We start from the raw sequence: 17,160 nt of genomic DNA, 5'->3' as shown, positions 1-17,160 counted from the left end.
TAAATGCACTGGGAGATGTGCAGATAACATGCAGCCTCACTCTCACTACTAAATGTTGTGTCCCTTTTTTTCCGTATAACCTATTGTTACAGTTAGTGTTGAACTATTTAAAGTAAAGAAATATGCTATTTTATGTTATTTTCTGTGCCCTTAATTTGCTATGGCCAGTTATCAAAAGGTTTAGCTGAGGTGAAGGCACATAATTATGTGAAAACCACATATATGTTTATTCATCAAATGTACCATATTTTTCATACTTTACAAAAAAAAAAAAAATCCACAAAAGGAAAATGGATTTGCAAGCACCTGAACAGACACTGTAAAAATCATTTTTAACTCATGTTGGTTAAAATGCCAAACATAAAAATGTTTATATTAAAAAGTGAGGACTCTCCAATATAATTTTTATGTATATCACATTTTTTAACGCCCGGCATAACAACATGGTGTAGGTATCCTTATAAATCAAATGTTGGTTCAGTTTCATGCTACCCTCCTTGATACCAGTTTATGTCAGTCCTGTATATAATATAGTTTAAGGTGGGGGGCCGTGGGGGGGCAGTGTGTGCGGTTGTGAATAGCCTCACCTCCAGGTCACATGAACCTTGTGTACTACACTCATATTTGATCATTTCAATTCATTTACTCATTTACAGATCAAAGGTCAAATCAGTGTAATCAAAGCAACAAAGCATGCCATATATTATCAGTTAATGTGACATTACCATTTTAATTAGTTTTCTTTTGTGCCGAATGCCAGCAGTAGTGGGGGAGCAGTGCCCCGCTTCATAGCTCCAAGCGTTTATTCAAATGCATTCATACATATCTATGTACTATCCAAACATGCACATACTGTGGCCCATCTGTATGTACCCATGCAAAGAAGGATATAACCAGGATGTTGTGGTAAACACAGCTCAGTACCAGCATCTCTGGTGGCCATCCTGAGATGTGTTTGATCATGCTGGATGGTGCAGATGCACAGACTATCGCAGGCAGTTTTTGCTTTCTCTAACATCCCTTTCTTCAATTGGATTCCACAAGAATATAGGTAATGGGGAAATATAATATAGCCTTCTCTAGTGTACATACATCATCACTGAAGCAAAAGTGATTGATAGAATTATGTGAAAAAAGTGGAAAAACAGATTATAGATTGTGAGGGAACACATTTAGCTTTTCAAAATCATCGTCATAATGACAATGATGATGACTGTGAAACACAGCAGCGTGCATAATTTCAGTTAGAGAAGATGAGTGTTTGTTAGAAAGCTTTCTCTCCCTGGGTGACCGCTGCTTCAGTGAAACAAGGCGGATAAAAGGCTAGATTCTGATCCCTGACTCATTTTTCAGCTCATGTTGTGCATCTCTGCAATATTGCTGTAAGGGTCTAAGATATCCATGGTCTTTGAGAGAGAAATCTTTTTTTTTCTATGTTTTGCTTCCTTCCATTTTTTTCTACTTATGTTCCTCCAGTAACAGCCAGAGCAAAATCCTGAACTTAGGTGAAGTTCAAATGTTTGCATAATACTATGCGCAAATTTGTATCCAGATTTACAGGTGTAAGTAGATGGGGTAGTCTGGGGAGCAGGCAGAAGAAGAAGATTTACGAAGGTTTGTCTGAGAAGCAGAGGAATGTGTTCCTGTGAAGAAATGCATGGAGACAGGAGTAATTAATTATAGATGTGGAAATGTGGTCTGAGGGAATGCTGTTACAGTAACAAGAGGCATTGCAAGTGAGAGAGGAGGGGATGGAGATGTGGGCAAGAGGGGGAGGGGAGAAACCATCCTCCTATACCATCCACAACTTCAATTTACATTACATGACAAGGGAATGGAGGTTAATTAAACATGACAATGGTAGGGTGTTTTTATTGTTAACCCCTCATGGTGGTTGACTGTCTCCTAACTCAAAGGCCAAAGAATGCATAACAAATATCAGTCTACCCCAAAGTGTAAACTCACATTCAAATATCTCATGGAAAAAGAGGTTATGGGTTAAGATATGGGTAAAATGGGCCTTAGGGTTCTGCGTGGGACCAATTTGGCTAAAAACGAAAAAAAAAGTACCACCCATGTCCATGTTCAAGACCAGCGCTATGGAGGATAATTCTAAAGGAAACAGTATTCCTCATTAAATTATGTTAGCTTAGCGATACCTACCCCCAGTTTATAGAAACTAAAATGCATCTAAAACTCTGTTAAATTTTGTGTTGCCAGAGGCATGCTCACATTTCAACGTGCATCTATTTCCAACCTTCATATTGACGCTAATTGGACTCGACACTAATGATGCCAAAAAAGCAAAGCAAAGCGGTGCTAGGTTTTCTAGCTGCCTGTTTACAAATTTGGAGACTGCTGACCTCGGTTACCATGGACATCCTGATCTCACGCTGCCTTTGAGAGTAGGTTTTATGTTGGGCTCAAAAATCAAAAGGAACTTGGGTCATATTTGGTCCTTATGCTGTACCAATTGCTGATAAAAATGTTTAAGGGACATTTTACCCACTCACTCAAGCAGTGGTCAGTAACAGATGCAACCAATGAGTTATAATGAGAGTTAGATCACTGTAAGGATTCAGTTTACCCATCATTGCAAACCAATAGTGATTTTCATTTTGTGTCCTTTCTCCATAATATTATTGTCTGGAGATAATGATCTAAATAAATTCCAACATTTGAAATGTTTTCTGTGTGCTGGCTACCACATTCTTTCGGTGAAAGTGGGCCTTAAATTAACTTATGTTGTGTCCTGCTGTTGGGAAGGTGGAATTATAATAGATAATGCACGTCTGTGCAGGGCTTGTGGCCTCAGGAGACATTGTGTAAACGCTCCTCATCTCCCTGCTGATCGTAGTCCTGACTGATTGCTGATGACTTTTTTAGGGCAGAGACATGTGGAGTTGTTTATTTATTCAAAAAAATCCCCAATGCAAATAGCCCTCTCCACTCTAGATTTCTCCTCCCCCTTATTGTGTGTCGGCATATCTGTCTTGGTTTCTGTTTCTGTCTCTTGAACAAGGATGATATGTGTGGTCATCAGCAAAGTTTGTGATATAAGGACAGGACAGCTGTCTTTTTTTTTTTTTTTTTGGTTTATTTATGTGTGTCTGTGTGTGTGTGTGTGTGTGTGTGTGTGTGTGTGTGTGTGTGTGTGTGTGTGTGTGTGTGTGTGTGTATGCATCAGTGTGCATTTTATGCGTGTGACAGATATGGGACATCCCTGACTGCTGTTGAGAAAGTGACACACCCCTGCAGGCAAGCGTGTTCAAAAATAATCTTCAGCAAACTCCAAACCACAGTTTAGTAGAGCACTGTCATAAGAAATCACGTACAGTAGCTGGTGTAATGCATTTTTTGACACTGTATAAACCTTCACAATACTGTTATAGTTATTATTCTGACATTAGACTCAGACAGAATGTAAACATGAAAAAGAGTTGCTGTATTTCTCCAAAAGAAGACCACCTGATTACTATTTAAACCTGCTGTTTTGGCAAGCTTTGTCTATATGCAGCACATCACTTCTTCATTGCATCTGTGATTCCTGAATGGAAATACAGCCATCTGTTACACACAACAACTGGCAAGGTGTTAGTGTCTTCATCTTTCCTCCCTACTCATATACAATTCTGTTTCTTTTTGCTTCTGCAGTGTTGGTATACAGCACTACCGCAACAGTTCTCTTTTGGCTAGCATTATAAGGTGTGACGTTACATATTCCCCCTGCTGGACCACCAGTCAGCTTGCATGGTCATAAACACACACACACACACACACACACACACAACAAGCATGTGCAATGAAAAAACAAGCAGATTCCTACAAAATAAACAAATGCTGCATTAGTTAATTGGGTTGTTATTATTTCACCCATCACCATCTGCTTGTCAAACCTTATTTATTTACCTTTTTGTACAATGAAGTGAATGAATGTCTTTTCTATTATATTATTGCCCTGAATTGACACAATTAATGCTAAATGAATAGGTCAAAAATAATTAAAAAATTCAACTCCTTATTTGGACCAGATTTAGCATCTTGCTATCTCTCCTGGTTCTTTCACAGATGTCATGCATCACTAGCATGACTGGGTAAAAAACGTAGACATTGTGGGTAACAGGTATCTCCCTTGGTGGGATGTAACAAAACAGAATCTTGCACAATACAAATACAGCCTGCCTTTGCCACCTGTGATCACCAGACAGCTAAATTCCTGGCGTAAGGAATCATGACAACTTTGGCTACGAGCAAACAATTTCAGCCATTTTAGATAATCACAGAGTGACATCGCACACTCAGCACTACATAGTCAGACTTCTTAGTCACTTACTAGTAGAACACTAATGCTACTATCTTTGGCATGTTAGTGGGCCTATATATGTTAACAAGCTGGTTCATTTAGCATGTTAGCATACTGTTAGATAATTGGCATGCTATAACCCAAATTACAGTCATTAGTTTTAGAGGTAGAGTGGTGGAACCACAGGACAACTGACCGACAAACCGACACTACCATCCCTCAGCCGTGCCATGGCGACTACAACACATACATTACGCAAAGCATTGTTTCTTTATGTTGCTGTGTTTTGACACTCAAATACACTAACTTGCATGCTTGAAGACAGGCACTGCAGTAAATGCATACACAAGACATTAACTGTACAAGAGGAGAAAATAAATGCATATGTCTGATAAATGTACTGCTATGTTTTGAAACATCACCCACTGTATAGGAATCAACAAGCTGCTCTAAACCAAATGGCGTTATTATTCAGCTTGTGAGCTGAGCAACATGCATCAAGACCTCAAGTGGGATCTTCAAGGATTTGCTATTGTGGTGAAATCGTGAAATGAAATTCAGTTATATGTTGCTGCTGTCGTTGAAGAGGGTCTCAAGAAATGGAATACATAAAAATTTACAACAACTACACACCCCCCCTTCTCCTTTTAATCATATAATAGGTCCCTGTATAGCTATTTGTATTCAGATACTTCCTTCCTGCTACATATTTTTACCACCCATTGTTCCTTAAAATGAAGCCCATTTACAAATCATTCTCCTTCTGATTTGATAAATGAAACCGGTGAACAAGTGAGTCCCCTGAATGGCTTGTTTGAATAATTGAGCAGTACTCAATCAGGTAACATTAGACAGTGGTGGCAGCACCGCCATCTGCAATAATTACCACACAACAACACTACATATGGGTGCTGCCTCCACAGGGACTCCACATTTGAGACCAATAGATTAGAACAACACCACCCCCACCCCACATCTCACATTCCCTCATGAACACCACCTAAAGAAACCTGCAAAAGCCTCACAATGAGAAGGGGGGAGGAAGGGGGACACTACAGCAGCGTTGGGGCTGTGGGATAGCTGTCATTGCAGTGGAGTAATGTATACTGTCGCTACTGGATAAATCACAGCCATAGTACTAAAAGAATTCATGTATTTGGACAAAGAACCTTAGCGTTTTTAATTTGCAGTAGCCTATTACCAATAGATTGTATATAATAAGTTATTTACTTCCCATTTAATTAGACACGATTTATTATGTGCACCATCAATCATAAAAAAAATCCCCCTACATTTTAACAATTTTGGGATGATGAGCAAATTGGAAATAAATTGAAATTGAAAGTACGTAAAACATATAACAGAAATGAAGGAAGCAAATGGTTGAGATACTGATCACTCCACTTATTACCTGTAGCAGAGACCATATAATTATTTGTCTCTTTTGTTAGCATAATGTTTTTATATGAGTGTTGCCATTCATATTCACGAGTGTTCTGTTTAGTTTAACTATCAGCACCATTAAATAGGACACAAAATTTTTCTTGGCTTTCCTTTTCCATGATTGGATTTTTAACTTCATTTCTTGAATTGTCCAGTACTCCGGATTTTTCTTTGTGTGTGGGCTTCCCAGTCTCCTGAGACAAGCTATGCTGTTATAGAAGCATCTTTAATGTGACAACACAGGAACAGGAAGGTAGCTGTGTGACTGGATGAGTGGAGTGTTGCCTTCATTGGGATGGGTCACAAAGCGTATAGTACCATCTGACAGCAAGCCAGCCAGGCATATGTCTGTGCCAAAGCATTCTCTGCAACTGAGACTCATTTACTCCAGCTCTGACTAGATGTGATTGACAGCTGGGCCAAAAGGCCTCTGTTTACTTCCTGATTTTCTTTTTCACTAGAGGTGTATATAGTATATCAGCAGAACAGCTTATGGCAATAATGAGGATGAAAAGAAAACTGAACACCGAGCTAGTTTTTTCACCTGTGATGAGAGGTGAAATGTCTTCAAGAACCTCCAGCAAGTCCACTTACTTTCGTATAGCACTTAGAAAGAGTTTTTATTAGTCATTCATAGCACATGAGATCAGAAATAGCGTTTAGCAGCAAATTTTTATTCACAAGTTGAAAGAAAGAAAAAAGTCTTGTTTTTATTTCTTCAAAGCTTCTTTTTTGTTATTTTCACAATTATGATTGTTGTCACACATTGCACTTTAATATGTAAAACTGGCCTACTGTAAGGCTTTTCACAAAAGGAACATGTCATAAGCTATTAATGCAAAAAGGACACAACTCATTGCAGGATCCAACTCATGATCTCTATTTATAACCATAATTCCAGTCATGGCTTGCAGTACAATCATTCCCGTAGCTGCTTAAAGCAGTAGCTTTTGAATTGATATTTGAGATAACAGCTGTGACAGAATTGAGAAGTTTTCAAGATGAAACCTTTTAACTTAGCAGCAGCTAGCTCATACCTCTGTTCAAAATGCATGAGTATGGCTTTTACATGCATTGCTTGAAAAGTCCTGACGCTCTCGCTAGAAAATCAAGCACAAGACTCCCCTGCCATGGAAAAAATAAAATCTCTCTGTCCAACAGTAGAAGAATACAGAAAAAAAACATGCTTATAAATGACATTCTAATGAACTAAAGATGTGAATGGTCTACATTAAAAAGCTAATGTGGCATATTTCACCCACCATATTTCAAACAGTTGTCATTATTTCAGGGAGTTTTTTTAGTATTATATTGTTGTTGCTCCTCTTATTGCTGCGGTATTGATTCATGCCAAGAAAAGAATGGAGGACTTTAAGTATATTTTTTTCAAAAGCGACACTATAACCCTCTAATAGGAGCATCTCAGTGAAATCTCCTGCTATTAACGGGAATCCATTTTACCCTTGGAACTAAATGAGACCTTGCACCTCTTCCCTTGTCATTTAATAAAGCTTCATAAAAGAGTGTTTGATTCAGTCAGTATCCCTGGTCACTGGTGCTTTCTCTCCAAATTTGTACATGCAGTGATGCAACCTCTTTTCAAGAAACCAAGGTCTGACCCTGTGTGTGCTACAAAGTACAAGCCCATCATCAAAGGGCCCTTTCTAGCCAAGGTTTCAGAAGAAAAAAAAAATTCCCAGCCAAACTGGTATATTTTATGAGTCAAAATAACAACTCTGAAAATGTATGTCTGGTTATAGTGACCTTCACAATGCACTGACCAGTATCAACATTGTGTTTGGAGTTGTCACAGAGGCCACAGTGCAGCCTTTGATACTGTAGAGTAGACCAGAGCATTTTATGAGTTTTGAAGAAAAGACGGTTTTGGGCTTAATTTGTCTTTGGTTTAGACCTTACTTTTGCAGTAAAACCTATCTTCATCGTAACAGAGATTACATGCAAAGCTCTTCACTTTTATGCCTGACATGGATATAACCATTATTATTCATAACCATAACATCCATTTTATTATTAGCAAACACCTATATTCTGACCATCAAACTCATACAGATACCCATGCAGACTATATACTCTCTCTTATATTGTATTGCAGTTATTATTCTGTTGCAGAATTTTCTGCTGCTGTTCACATTTCTCACAGGATGAATTTTAATGATTTGTTGACCCTTCGAATTTCCCTGTAGCACAATCAATATCTGTATACTTTACTGCTAATACTTGTACTCAAGAGCTCATTCATACTCCCCAAAGGATGATCCTGTCCAATCATGAATTCCATAAAGCTTCCTCTATTACAAGCTTCAGGTCACGTTGTCCACTTCCCCCAACATGTGCATTGCTGAAGTCAGGTAGGTTTAAATGTAGGTTTAAATCCAAAAAAAAACTACATGCACTAGTGTTTTAATGTGTTTCACATAATACCAGTGTGTTTTGACTTATGTCTACTATCAGTAGATTAGTTGTTCTATCCGATACTTTCACATTGTGGGTTGTAGCCTGAAGGAAGCCACAGGTAGGGCTTTACAGATTTAGTGTTGTTTGAATTTTCAATGCAGGATCTTTCACTTATTGTTCTAGACCTCCCTGTTTGTGTTGCTTCTAAAGTTTTACTTTGCTTTCATGTTTCTTGCTCATCTTCTAGGTGTCTTTCCCATGCACCCTTTACTGTTAATCCTGCTTGGCTTTACACACTCTTACCTTGATCTGCTGAGAAGAGCCTGTACCTATACCCTCAGGGGAAATACTGTATTATTATTATTCCAGCATGGTCCTGTGAGACAGTCTACTTAATAGAATTTTCTGTTAGACTCCTACATTAGACAAAAGGTGGTAGAAGTCAGTTAGCCCATGACAGCTCAGTCATTGAACAACTCTCGGAATCACATAATAGAGCGGTTGAACCTAAATGAAAATTCAAACTAATCAACTGAATGAGACATTGTGACAGTCAGAGTAACCAACCCCCCCCCGTTTGTCTCTTAGTGTTACGCGATGACTTTAGACAGAACCCACAGGACACGGTGGTGGCGGTCGGGGAGACTGCCAGTCTTGAGTGTCAGCCTCCACGTGGGCATCCTGAACCCACCACCTTCTGGAGGAAAGATAAGGCTCGTCTTGACCTCAAAGATGACAGGATCATGGTGGGTTACTCTCCAAGGGCCACTCCTCTGCCTTTTACATGACCCTTACTCTCAGTCACATACTCAGTGATTCACTTTTTACAGTGTAAAGGAATTCATACTGAACTGATTGATTCTAATGACATGCTTTTTTTGTCAGGTACGTGGAGGAAAACTGACCATCTCAAATACCAAGAAGAGTGATGCAGGGATTTATGTGTGCGTGGCAACCAACATGGTCGGGGAGAGAGAGAGTGAAAAAGCTCAGTTCTCAGTGTTTGGTAAGAAGTCTGACATGCACTCTTCACCTGGCTCAAAAAGTAATAGAGCATGGCTTTTTTTCCCAGGTATTTACAGCCAACTAGCACATACAGTACCCCTCTGTCAAAAGTATATTTAGCACCCATGTTATGTGTACTGCCCTCTTCCAGAAAGACCGGTCTTTGTGCAACGGCCTGTGAACCAGGTGGTCTTAGTTGATGAGAGCGTGGAGTTCAGGTGTCAGGTCCATGGTGACCCACCGCCCACACTGCGCTGGAAAAAGGAGGATGTGGATATTCCCCGCAGCAGGTGAGGAATGTGTGTGAATGTGTGTAGTGTCTATGTCTGTGTACGCATTTGAGTCTATGTGTGCATATTAATACAGTAAAAGTGATAATGGATAAATGGTGAGGGAGAGCTAGTGAGGCATTAAGGCACATAGATGGAGAGATAGGCGGAGCATGTTTTTAATATAAAGCAATCCAATACATTTGCCCTACAAGGAGTAGTAACTGTATGATGTTTATGAGGTCAAGTCAGTTCTAAAGGTGTTGATGCAGTTCTGTAGTCAATTCTGAAGCCAGTTTATAGTGCTGTTGTATTTGATTTCGTCATACTGTAACGTGTTGCTGTGATTTGGTCAACCTGTGTATATCCATCTCATAGGTATATGATAATTGCTTACTAATCCCATTAGAACACTTCTTTTTAAGTCACTGTCACTATGTCATGTGAGTTTTTACAGTCTTAATAGTTCAGCACATTATACTTTTAAATACAGTACTGTATGTCTCATTATGAAATCTGGCCTCCGATCCTCTTAATGTCATTCTGATGTTTTAACTAACTCTACAATTTGATGTTTGAAATCTGAAGACTAAACAACAAACATCTTACACTGTCAGTCTGCATTGCAAAACTTATATTAAGTCATTATCATTATAATAATCAAACATTTGTAAATGCTTTTGCAACTGTATTGAACAATGATTCAGATTTATGTAACAAAAAACAGTTTTTGAGATTTCATTACAAAACATAAACAATCACTCTTTCCAAATTTTATCGACTGTTTCCTAGGCAGTGTCACACACACCATGAAAAATGAACTATGTCTATGGATTGATGCGTGTAAGCTGTATGATGTTTAAAATAACCTAAATAAACCTGGTTAGGCGCAGTCTCATTGTGGTTAAAATACATAACTTGATTTCATATTAAATCCGACTTGCACAGGGTTATTGGTGCAGCTCTGGGTACAATAGCAGTGCATAGTTATATAATCTAATTAATCAGTTTATTTGTACCCCTGAACAGCTTTTGACCTTTTGATTTATGGACATTTGTACTGTAAGACTGATCACATATTATGTTCTTGGAAATGCTTTTAATTACTATTGGAATTGAATTAGAGTTCAGCTGTGAAAAGGAATACTGAAAAATGTCCTTCCTTTATAAAAGAGAAAAAAGTTTACTTGTGCTACAAGTTTAACTAACACCTGTTACAAGGCATCACTGCTATAAGGAGGAAGCATTGTACCTTCTCAGATGTGTCAAAGTTTTAGAATATATTTGATGTAGACTATAATAACTGCCTGTCTCTCTGTCTGGCAGTCTGTCCGCCTACCTGTGTTGAGCCCTCTACCTCAGTACCCCTTGACTCCGGAAACATGTCCTACTTTCAGACCTGCCTTGCCTCACTTCCCTCCTTCCACTTCTTTCATTCTTTTCCTAAGCCCATCAGCCTCCTGGGAAGTCTGTATCTGGGTCAGAGATGTGCTGTGAATGGAGTCCTCACCAGACTCTGGACAGACCCCACAACCCCCGTCGATATTCTGCCCATCCCCTTTGGAACATCTATTTCAAATGTGACTTTTTCTCACCCCTTGTGCCTTTTCTCTGCCTGACTTGTCTCCCATCTCCGAATCAGTATGGCTGGCTAGACAATTTCACAGGATCTCTCACACCAAAAGGGACCCCAGAGAGGGAGAGCCCGACTCCTTACGCCTATACTCATTCTGTCTCTAGCCCCTCTGAGGCGCTTATCTAAACTCTGGTAGCTGAGATGTTTCTCTCACTCTAGCTGCACCACTGCTGCATTACAGTATGCTGCACTGGTGGCTACACACTGATGCATGGAACATCTCTATGAATAAGTCATTTCTTACTGCTCAGCTCATTCATCAAATTGAGTTTGTCAGACTGTGCCACTCCCTTACTCTCAGACTGTTTGTCTATCTCTTCCTGTCTCTCTCTCCCTTTCTTTTTACTTGCTCTCTCCCCCCAACATACACACACACACACTCACGTATAGCGTAGTATAGTGCACAGCCCACACCACAGTGGGTGGCTCGTCTTTATAAATATTGAAATAGTGGAACAGTCAGGGTTCCAACTGAAAGCACCTTTCATTTTGCCATGCCTTCATCTCAGCATAATTGCTCCCCTTTTTCTGCCTCTGTAGCAGCATGTGTGCAGCAGAGAGTCTTAATTGCCTTAGAAAGTCTATCTTTATTCTATCAAAAATGACCTTTATAAAAGAACAGAAAAAAAACCTCATACAAGTTTAAAAATCCTTGATTAAAAAAAAAAAATGTACATTTTATTTATTGATCTTCCGGTTTTATGAAACCACCCTGAGGTGTCACTTGACATGATGTCATTCTTCCTCTCTCTTGCCAGGTATGACATCAGATATGAAAAAGAGGACTTCCTGCTACGGATTAAAAAGGCATCAGTCAGTGATCAGGGAACCTTCACCTGTCAAGCAGAGAACCGTGTGGGTAAAGCGGAGGCCTCTGCCTACCTGACTATCAGAGGTGGGTAACTGCTTGCGGACTCACTCGTGGTAAAGCTCATAACCCATCCCTGATATTTTTTGTATCTCCCAAAGCAGGCCACAGCACAATCAGCCTTTTATTGCCCACTTTACGAGTGTTATTGCCCCCCTGCTGAAAGACTAGGCCTGGCCTCAGCTTTTCTTTCATATAGCGGGCAGATGTAGTTGATTGCACCAGATCTCCAGCTAGGCTCCAGATATGAACAATCTAACCAGCTTTAAGTGAACTGTTATGACCTCTCCTGGGGGTCTTATTCTCCATCCAGCCCACTCATTCCATATTTATACCATATCAATGCGAGGAAGTTATTTCAAAGTAAAGATTGATATTGTAAAAATAAAAAGATTGTTCCCCTCTGCTTTCTGCTCGTTATAGTGCCATTATAACTGGAGAGTGTGAAAACATTGTTGTTAAAACTTAAGTCAGTTAACTTGGAACCAACCAGTAAAACATTCTTAACACCTGAATATACTCTAGCTTGCAATATCATACATCATCACAAGCGTTTATAATTTTATTAAAATTAAAATTAACTTCTATTATAATAAGATTTTTATTATTGGTTCTATTATTCTTGTGTGACTTGTCATGTACCTTTAAAAGCTCCATCGTATATTTTAAGATTTGCGTCGGGGTCAATGCATATTTTGAGTAATATCCATTATGTTAAGGCAGAGTTGTGCTTGTGCTTAGGTAGAATATTCTAAGAAACGTATAGTGTTAACACAGTTAACATAGATCACTAAAACAAAACCTGCTGTAAGGCAGTAAACACTGGACAAAATTTCAGAAAGACGAGATTTTCCGAGGGAAATGACCAATGATAAAGGAAAATAAATAGACCTTAATTGAATGCGTCACTTTAGATGTTAGAGTTGTTATGTTTGCACTGGCTGTTTGTTTTTGTTGGTTTTTTTGTTGATAAGTAGTTTCACTGATTAAAGTCTGTTTCTTTTACACGAGACACAAGCAGATCTGAAAACTGTGTGAATGTGTTATTTTTATGACAAGTGTTTGCAGATAAATCTGTTCAGTGGTTTTTGGCATCGGTTTCCCTTCCCCCTATTGTTGCCGAGGTGCCATTTCCTTGAGGCTCATGCCATCACCTCCTTTGGTGACTGAGCATTACCCTCCTCCTCCTTGAACTTCATGGACGGACACCCAACTCCACCTCATTCATTTCTGATTTTCGTTCTTTTCTTTTTCTGTCCCTCTATTCTACTCCTCTGCTGTCCTTCTCTCTGTGTCGTGTGTTAACCTCACCCACACCATTGTTGTGTCACCAGCTCGCCCCGTTGGTAAGTAAGAGCTGATCCCATTGTGCATGCATTGCTCTCTTTCTGTTTTTGATCACACGCATACAGTATGCATGTACTGCTGTGGCATTCCACAAACACATTCATCGAACTATATTGGACATGCATATCTACATTTTTATTATCAACCCCAGACTTCCCCTGGCAGTCATTTGTATTAGCAGTTGATCTACCAGCTCACTTTTTTATCCAAATGTGGGTCCAGACATGGATGATATGCCTTAGTGGAAAAACATGAATTAAGAGGGACATCAAGGCACCCTGCTAATTAGCTAGTATCATTCATTCTGATGTTCTGGCAGCTGGATGAATGGCTTGTGTGATTGGCATAGACAAGAAATAGCTCTTAAACAAATAACAGAGACCAAATGCATGAACTTTTTAGCTTGCAGCTAGACCTTCAGTAGTCCATCTGTAATACACAATTAGAACTCTGTGCAAATGCGCTGCTCTTGTGTTATTGTTTATTTTACCTTTAACCACAGAGGCGCCCCAGTTTGTGGTGCGACCCCGTGACCAGATTGTGGCTCAAGGACGAACAGCTATCTTTCCCTGCGAGACCAGGGGCAAACCTCAGCCCACTGTCTTCTGGCAACGAGAAGGTAGCCAGGTGAGGATACTTATCTAGAGAGATGTACTTGTTTAAGTGTGCCAATACGGAAGTGTGAATGATGGGGAATTAATTATTTCTCTCTATACAGACATACTTTTAATTCTGCAACAGAATTTACAGTATTTCTGTATAGAGAGATGGCGTAGCTGGCGTCAGTGACTCCTGAGTAAAATATGTAAAATATAAAAAACGGCCAAGGATCTGACAAAAGGGATGAAACCAGGGGACAGCAGAATACAGCTCTGTTCCACATACAGATGAAGTGGTCATTTATCATTAGTCTATGCCAGTCTGACCAACCAAATCACTTAGCAAGAAACAATGTCATGTGCTGCATTAGAGTCATTAGACATAATGAAAGCAGGCTGATGTCCTTTGCTGCCCATCCGCTTGTCTGCTTGGGGTGCAGAAACAGACAACGCTTACGCCTCAATTTCATGGCCATGACTGCAGGTTATCACAGCAGGATTATGACTCTAGGGGTAAACTGCCATTCAGGCCTAGTTGGAAAGAGACAATGACCCACTTTTCTAACTGAGTTGTACATAACTGTTACAATATGGAAGCGTACTGAAGGCATGTCTTGAACACAATGGGGATTTTTTTTAAAGTCAGTTATGTTGGCCAAAGATGTGAAGTTGAAATTCAATAAACTCAGTATTTCCCCATTAAAGAAAAAATTATAACTTCTCGACAAAATTAAGGTAAGTTCCACTCCTTAAATTCAATATGTCTAAGTTTAGTCCCATAGTACTCACCTTGCTTTCCACTTTCACTCCCTGTAGGATCTTCTGTTTCCCAACCAGCCGACACAGGGAGACAGTCGTGTTTCTGTGTCTGTGAATGGAGAGTTGACCGTTTCACCTGTGCAACGCACTGATGCAGGGTATTATATCTGTCAGGCCCTCACTGTGGCAGGCAGCATCATGGCCAAGGCCCAGCTTGAGGTAGCAGACGGTAAGAAAGGACACACACACATACAACCATAAAAATGTTTATAGTAAATGTAAAATCTATACAGTATGCTTAAAAAACTGAGAACTACCTTTTTTTAGGTGATGTGACTTAACAGCACCAACATGCACTAAAAACAATTATGTTTAATCATTTTACACTTACGTCCTATTGTCAAGCCCTGTTAGGTACATTTTGCATCAGGGAGGTGCATGCACAGTATTAGTGAATACTTGCATGGCTGAGTACACAGGTAATTTCACCAGAATGAAGCCATTATTTTTTCCCCTATGATATCATCTGGAGGGACTTCTCCAAATATAGTGAAATAGGTAGATGACATAAACACCTCTGATTTCTGATATAAAGCACGAACTTCACAGTTTGTAACTAACTTGATTTGTAGAGTAGATGGTGCTGAATGCTTTAGAAGTCGTTACCATCTGGATATCTCAGCAGCTGACTTCTTCTTCATGTTTTTCTCATGACATCTAGATTTTAGTCTGTGGAAGCATCAAACATATTTTACTTAGCTTTCTGAAGTCCCATTGTAATGGCAGTGTTGTTCATTCTGAGTCAGCTAACAACATGCATTATATTTTAATAGCCTTGTCAGTGGTATTGCACTTGATGTTGGTGCATTTCTTTTTATTGTGGTGCATACTGGCATTTAAAATAATACAAAAACACACACACATAAGCTTGCAGCATTATCCAGACCTAATAAAACACTGAATACCAGTATATCAAAGGTTATTTGTCTGCCCACACATATAAAGGTGAAGATGCATCCGCATGTTCTAAAAGTCACCCACAGTCATCATTTCATCACCACCTCACTGTGGTAAATACGAACGGTCTGAAAAGACTGAAATTGTGTAAAATAAAGCTCTCTCCTTGATAGAGAGACACTTTGCATTTTTTTTCTTACAAAGCTTTAATGTCAGCATTAAGTGCTGAGCTGCTGCCAGCTGGAAGCTGTTTATGCCCTTCTCTCCATTTGTTTCTTGGCTTTTTCTCCCGAACATTATTAAATTAACATCTGTTGAAGTGTTTTTTGGAGAGGAAATTACTCCTGTTCCGTCACTCAGAGGAGATGGATCAATATCCAAATGTTTGGTTTATAGCACAAGGGATGGGAAAAATGTCTTTGATTGATGGCTGTAAAAAAATATAGATAGAGAGTTGGAGTTTTGGAAGCTTGTACAGTGCGGTCTTCAGCATTACATAAGAATAGATGGAGTATCCAAGAGGGTTGTCCACTGGGTGAGAACTTTCTGAAGGTTCAGATATGGACTAGTGTGGCACCATGACCGTTGCCTTGGATATGCGACAGACAGGCTTATTAATCATTTGGTTAGACGTGAAACAATGGCACTTGCTGCAACTTAAAGATGAAGCTAAAGTCATCCTTGTGCAGAATTAGTTAGTACAGTTCTCCTAACCAGTGCAAGATCAGGATTTGTGCACTGTAATGCACACACATACTCTAGCTTGCAAGCTGAGGAAGGTTGTGTGAGAGGATTGAAACAAAAGTGTTGAAATCAGCCATTTTTTGCTGATACTTGTTTGGAACCTTTTGAGCATATGGATAGACAGTTGAGATGCTGCAGAAGTGGTCTGACAATATTCTAAGGATGTGAAACTGGGTCACTGTTAGAATCCATTGTGACTGCAGTGAATCCAAGATGACCACAGTGGCTGCTCTCCAAACAGGGCTAAGATACACATTTTTCAAAGCCATATTTCAAGCCTACAGGGGGTGGGAATTTGATATCAGATAGATTTTGGGTAAACTTGAACCTGTCTGACTGATTCCTACAGACACTGAGGTTGCCTGGAGGCTAATGATGGCTACTGCTCCGATGCTTGATCAAAGAGTACAAACCAGAACCTTGTGAGTTACCTTTCAACTCTAGCTTTGAGCAGCGTTGTAGTGGTATTTGTAGAAACTGAATATGTTAAATCATCTAATAAATGATTTAATAGTAAACATACACTCAGTAGCAGGCATACAGCTGGTATCTGAGTCTCCCATCATCCCTTTACCTGCAAATTTACTTTAAAATAATTCTGTTTATTTTGCAGCCTGAGTAGCCATTGGTCATGATAAATGATGAAAAACCCCGAAAAAGCAACATTTTATTATTACCTTGGTCACTAAAGCTGGAGACTATGACTGCAATTCTTATTGGACTACAGCTAAATCAGGAACAGCAATATAATGTTGATGTTTGCTCCCTAATCACTTGGGATAATGATAGCTTGCTGTAAAGTAGATGTAATGTTT

The 17,160-nt window shown here is 39.4% G+C and overlaps 1 protein-coding gene across 1 annotated transcript in view; it reads left to right on the top strand.

Annotated features, from left to right (window-relative positions):
• Nucleotides 1–17,160, top strand: part of LOC120802467 (roundabout homolog 2-like) — a 76,223-nt gene that overhangs the window by 33,227 nt on the left and 25,836 nt on the right. Inside the window, exons 3-9 of the mRNA XM_040150324.1 lie at nt 8,750–8,907; nt 9,047–9,167; nt 9,318–9,456; nt 11,830–11,966; nt 13,274–13,285; nt 13,789–13,913; nt 14,702–14,873. Of these exons, the coding sequence (XP_040006258.1) occupies nt 8,750–8,907; nt 9,047–9,167; nt 9,318–9,456; nt 11,830–11,966; nt 13,274–13,285; nt 13,789–13,913; nt 14,702–14,873 (864 nt within the window). The remainder of the gene's footprint in view (nt 1–8,749; nt 8,908–9,046; nt 9,168–9,317; nt 9,457–11,829; nt 11,967–13,273; nt 13,286–13,788; nt 13,914–14,701; nt 14,874–17,160) is intronic.

Source organism: Xiphias gladius, chromosome 17 (assembly GCF_016859285.1).
Source record: "Xiphias gladius isolate SHS-SW01 ecotype Sanya breed wild chromosome 17, ASM1685928v1, whole genome shotgun sequence".
Lineage (NCBI taxonomy): Eukaryota > Metazoa > Chordata > Actinopteri > Istiophoriformes > Xiphiidae > Xiphias > Xiphias gladius.
The sequence above is the reverse complement of the archived record's forward strand: the minus strand, read 5'-3'. Positions and strand labels throughout refer to the sequence as shown.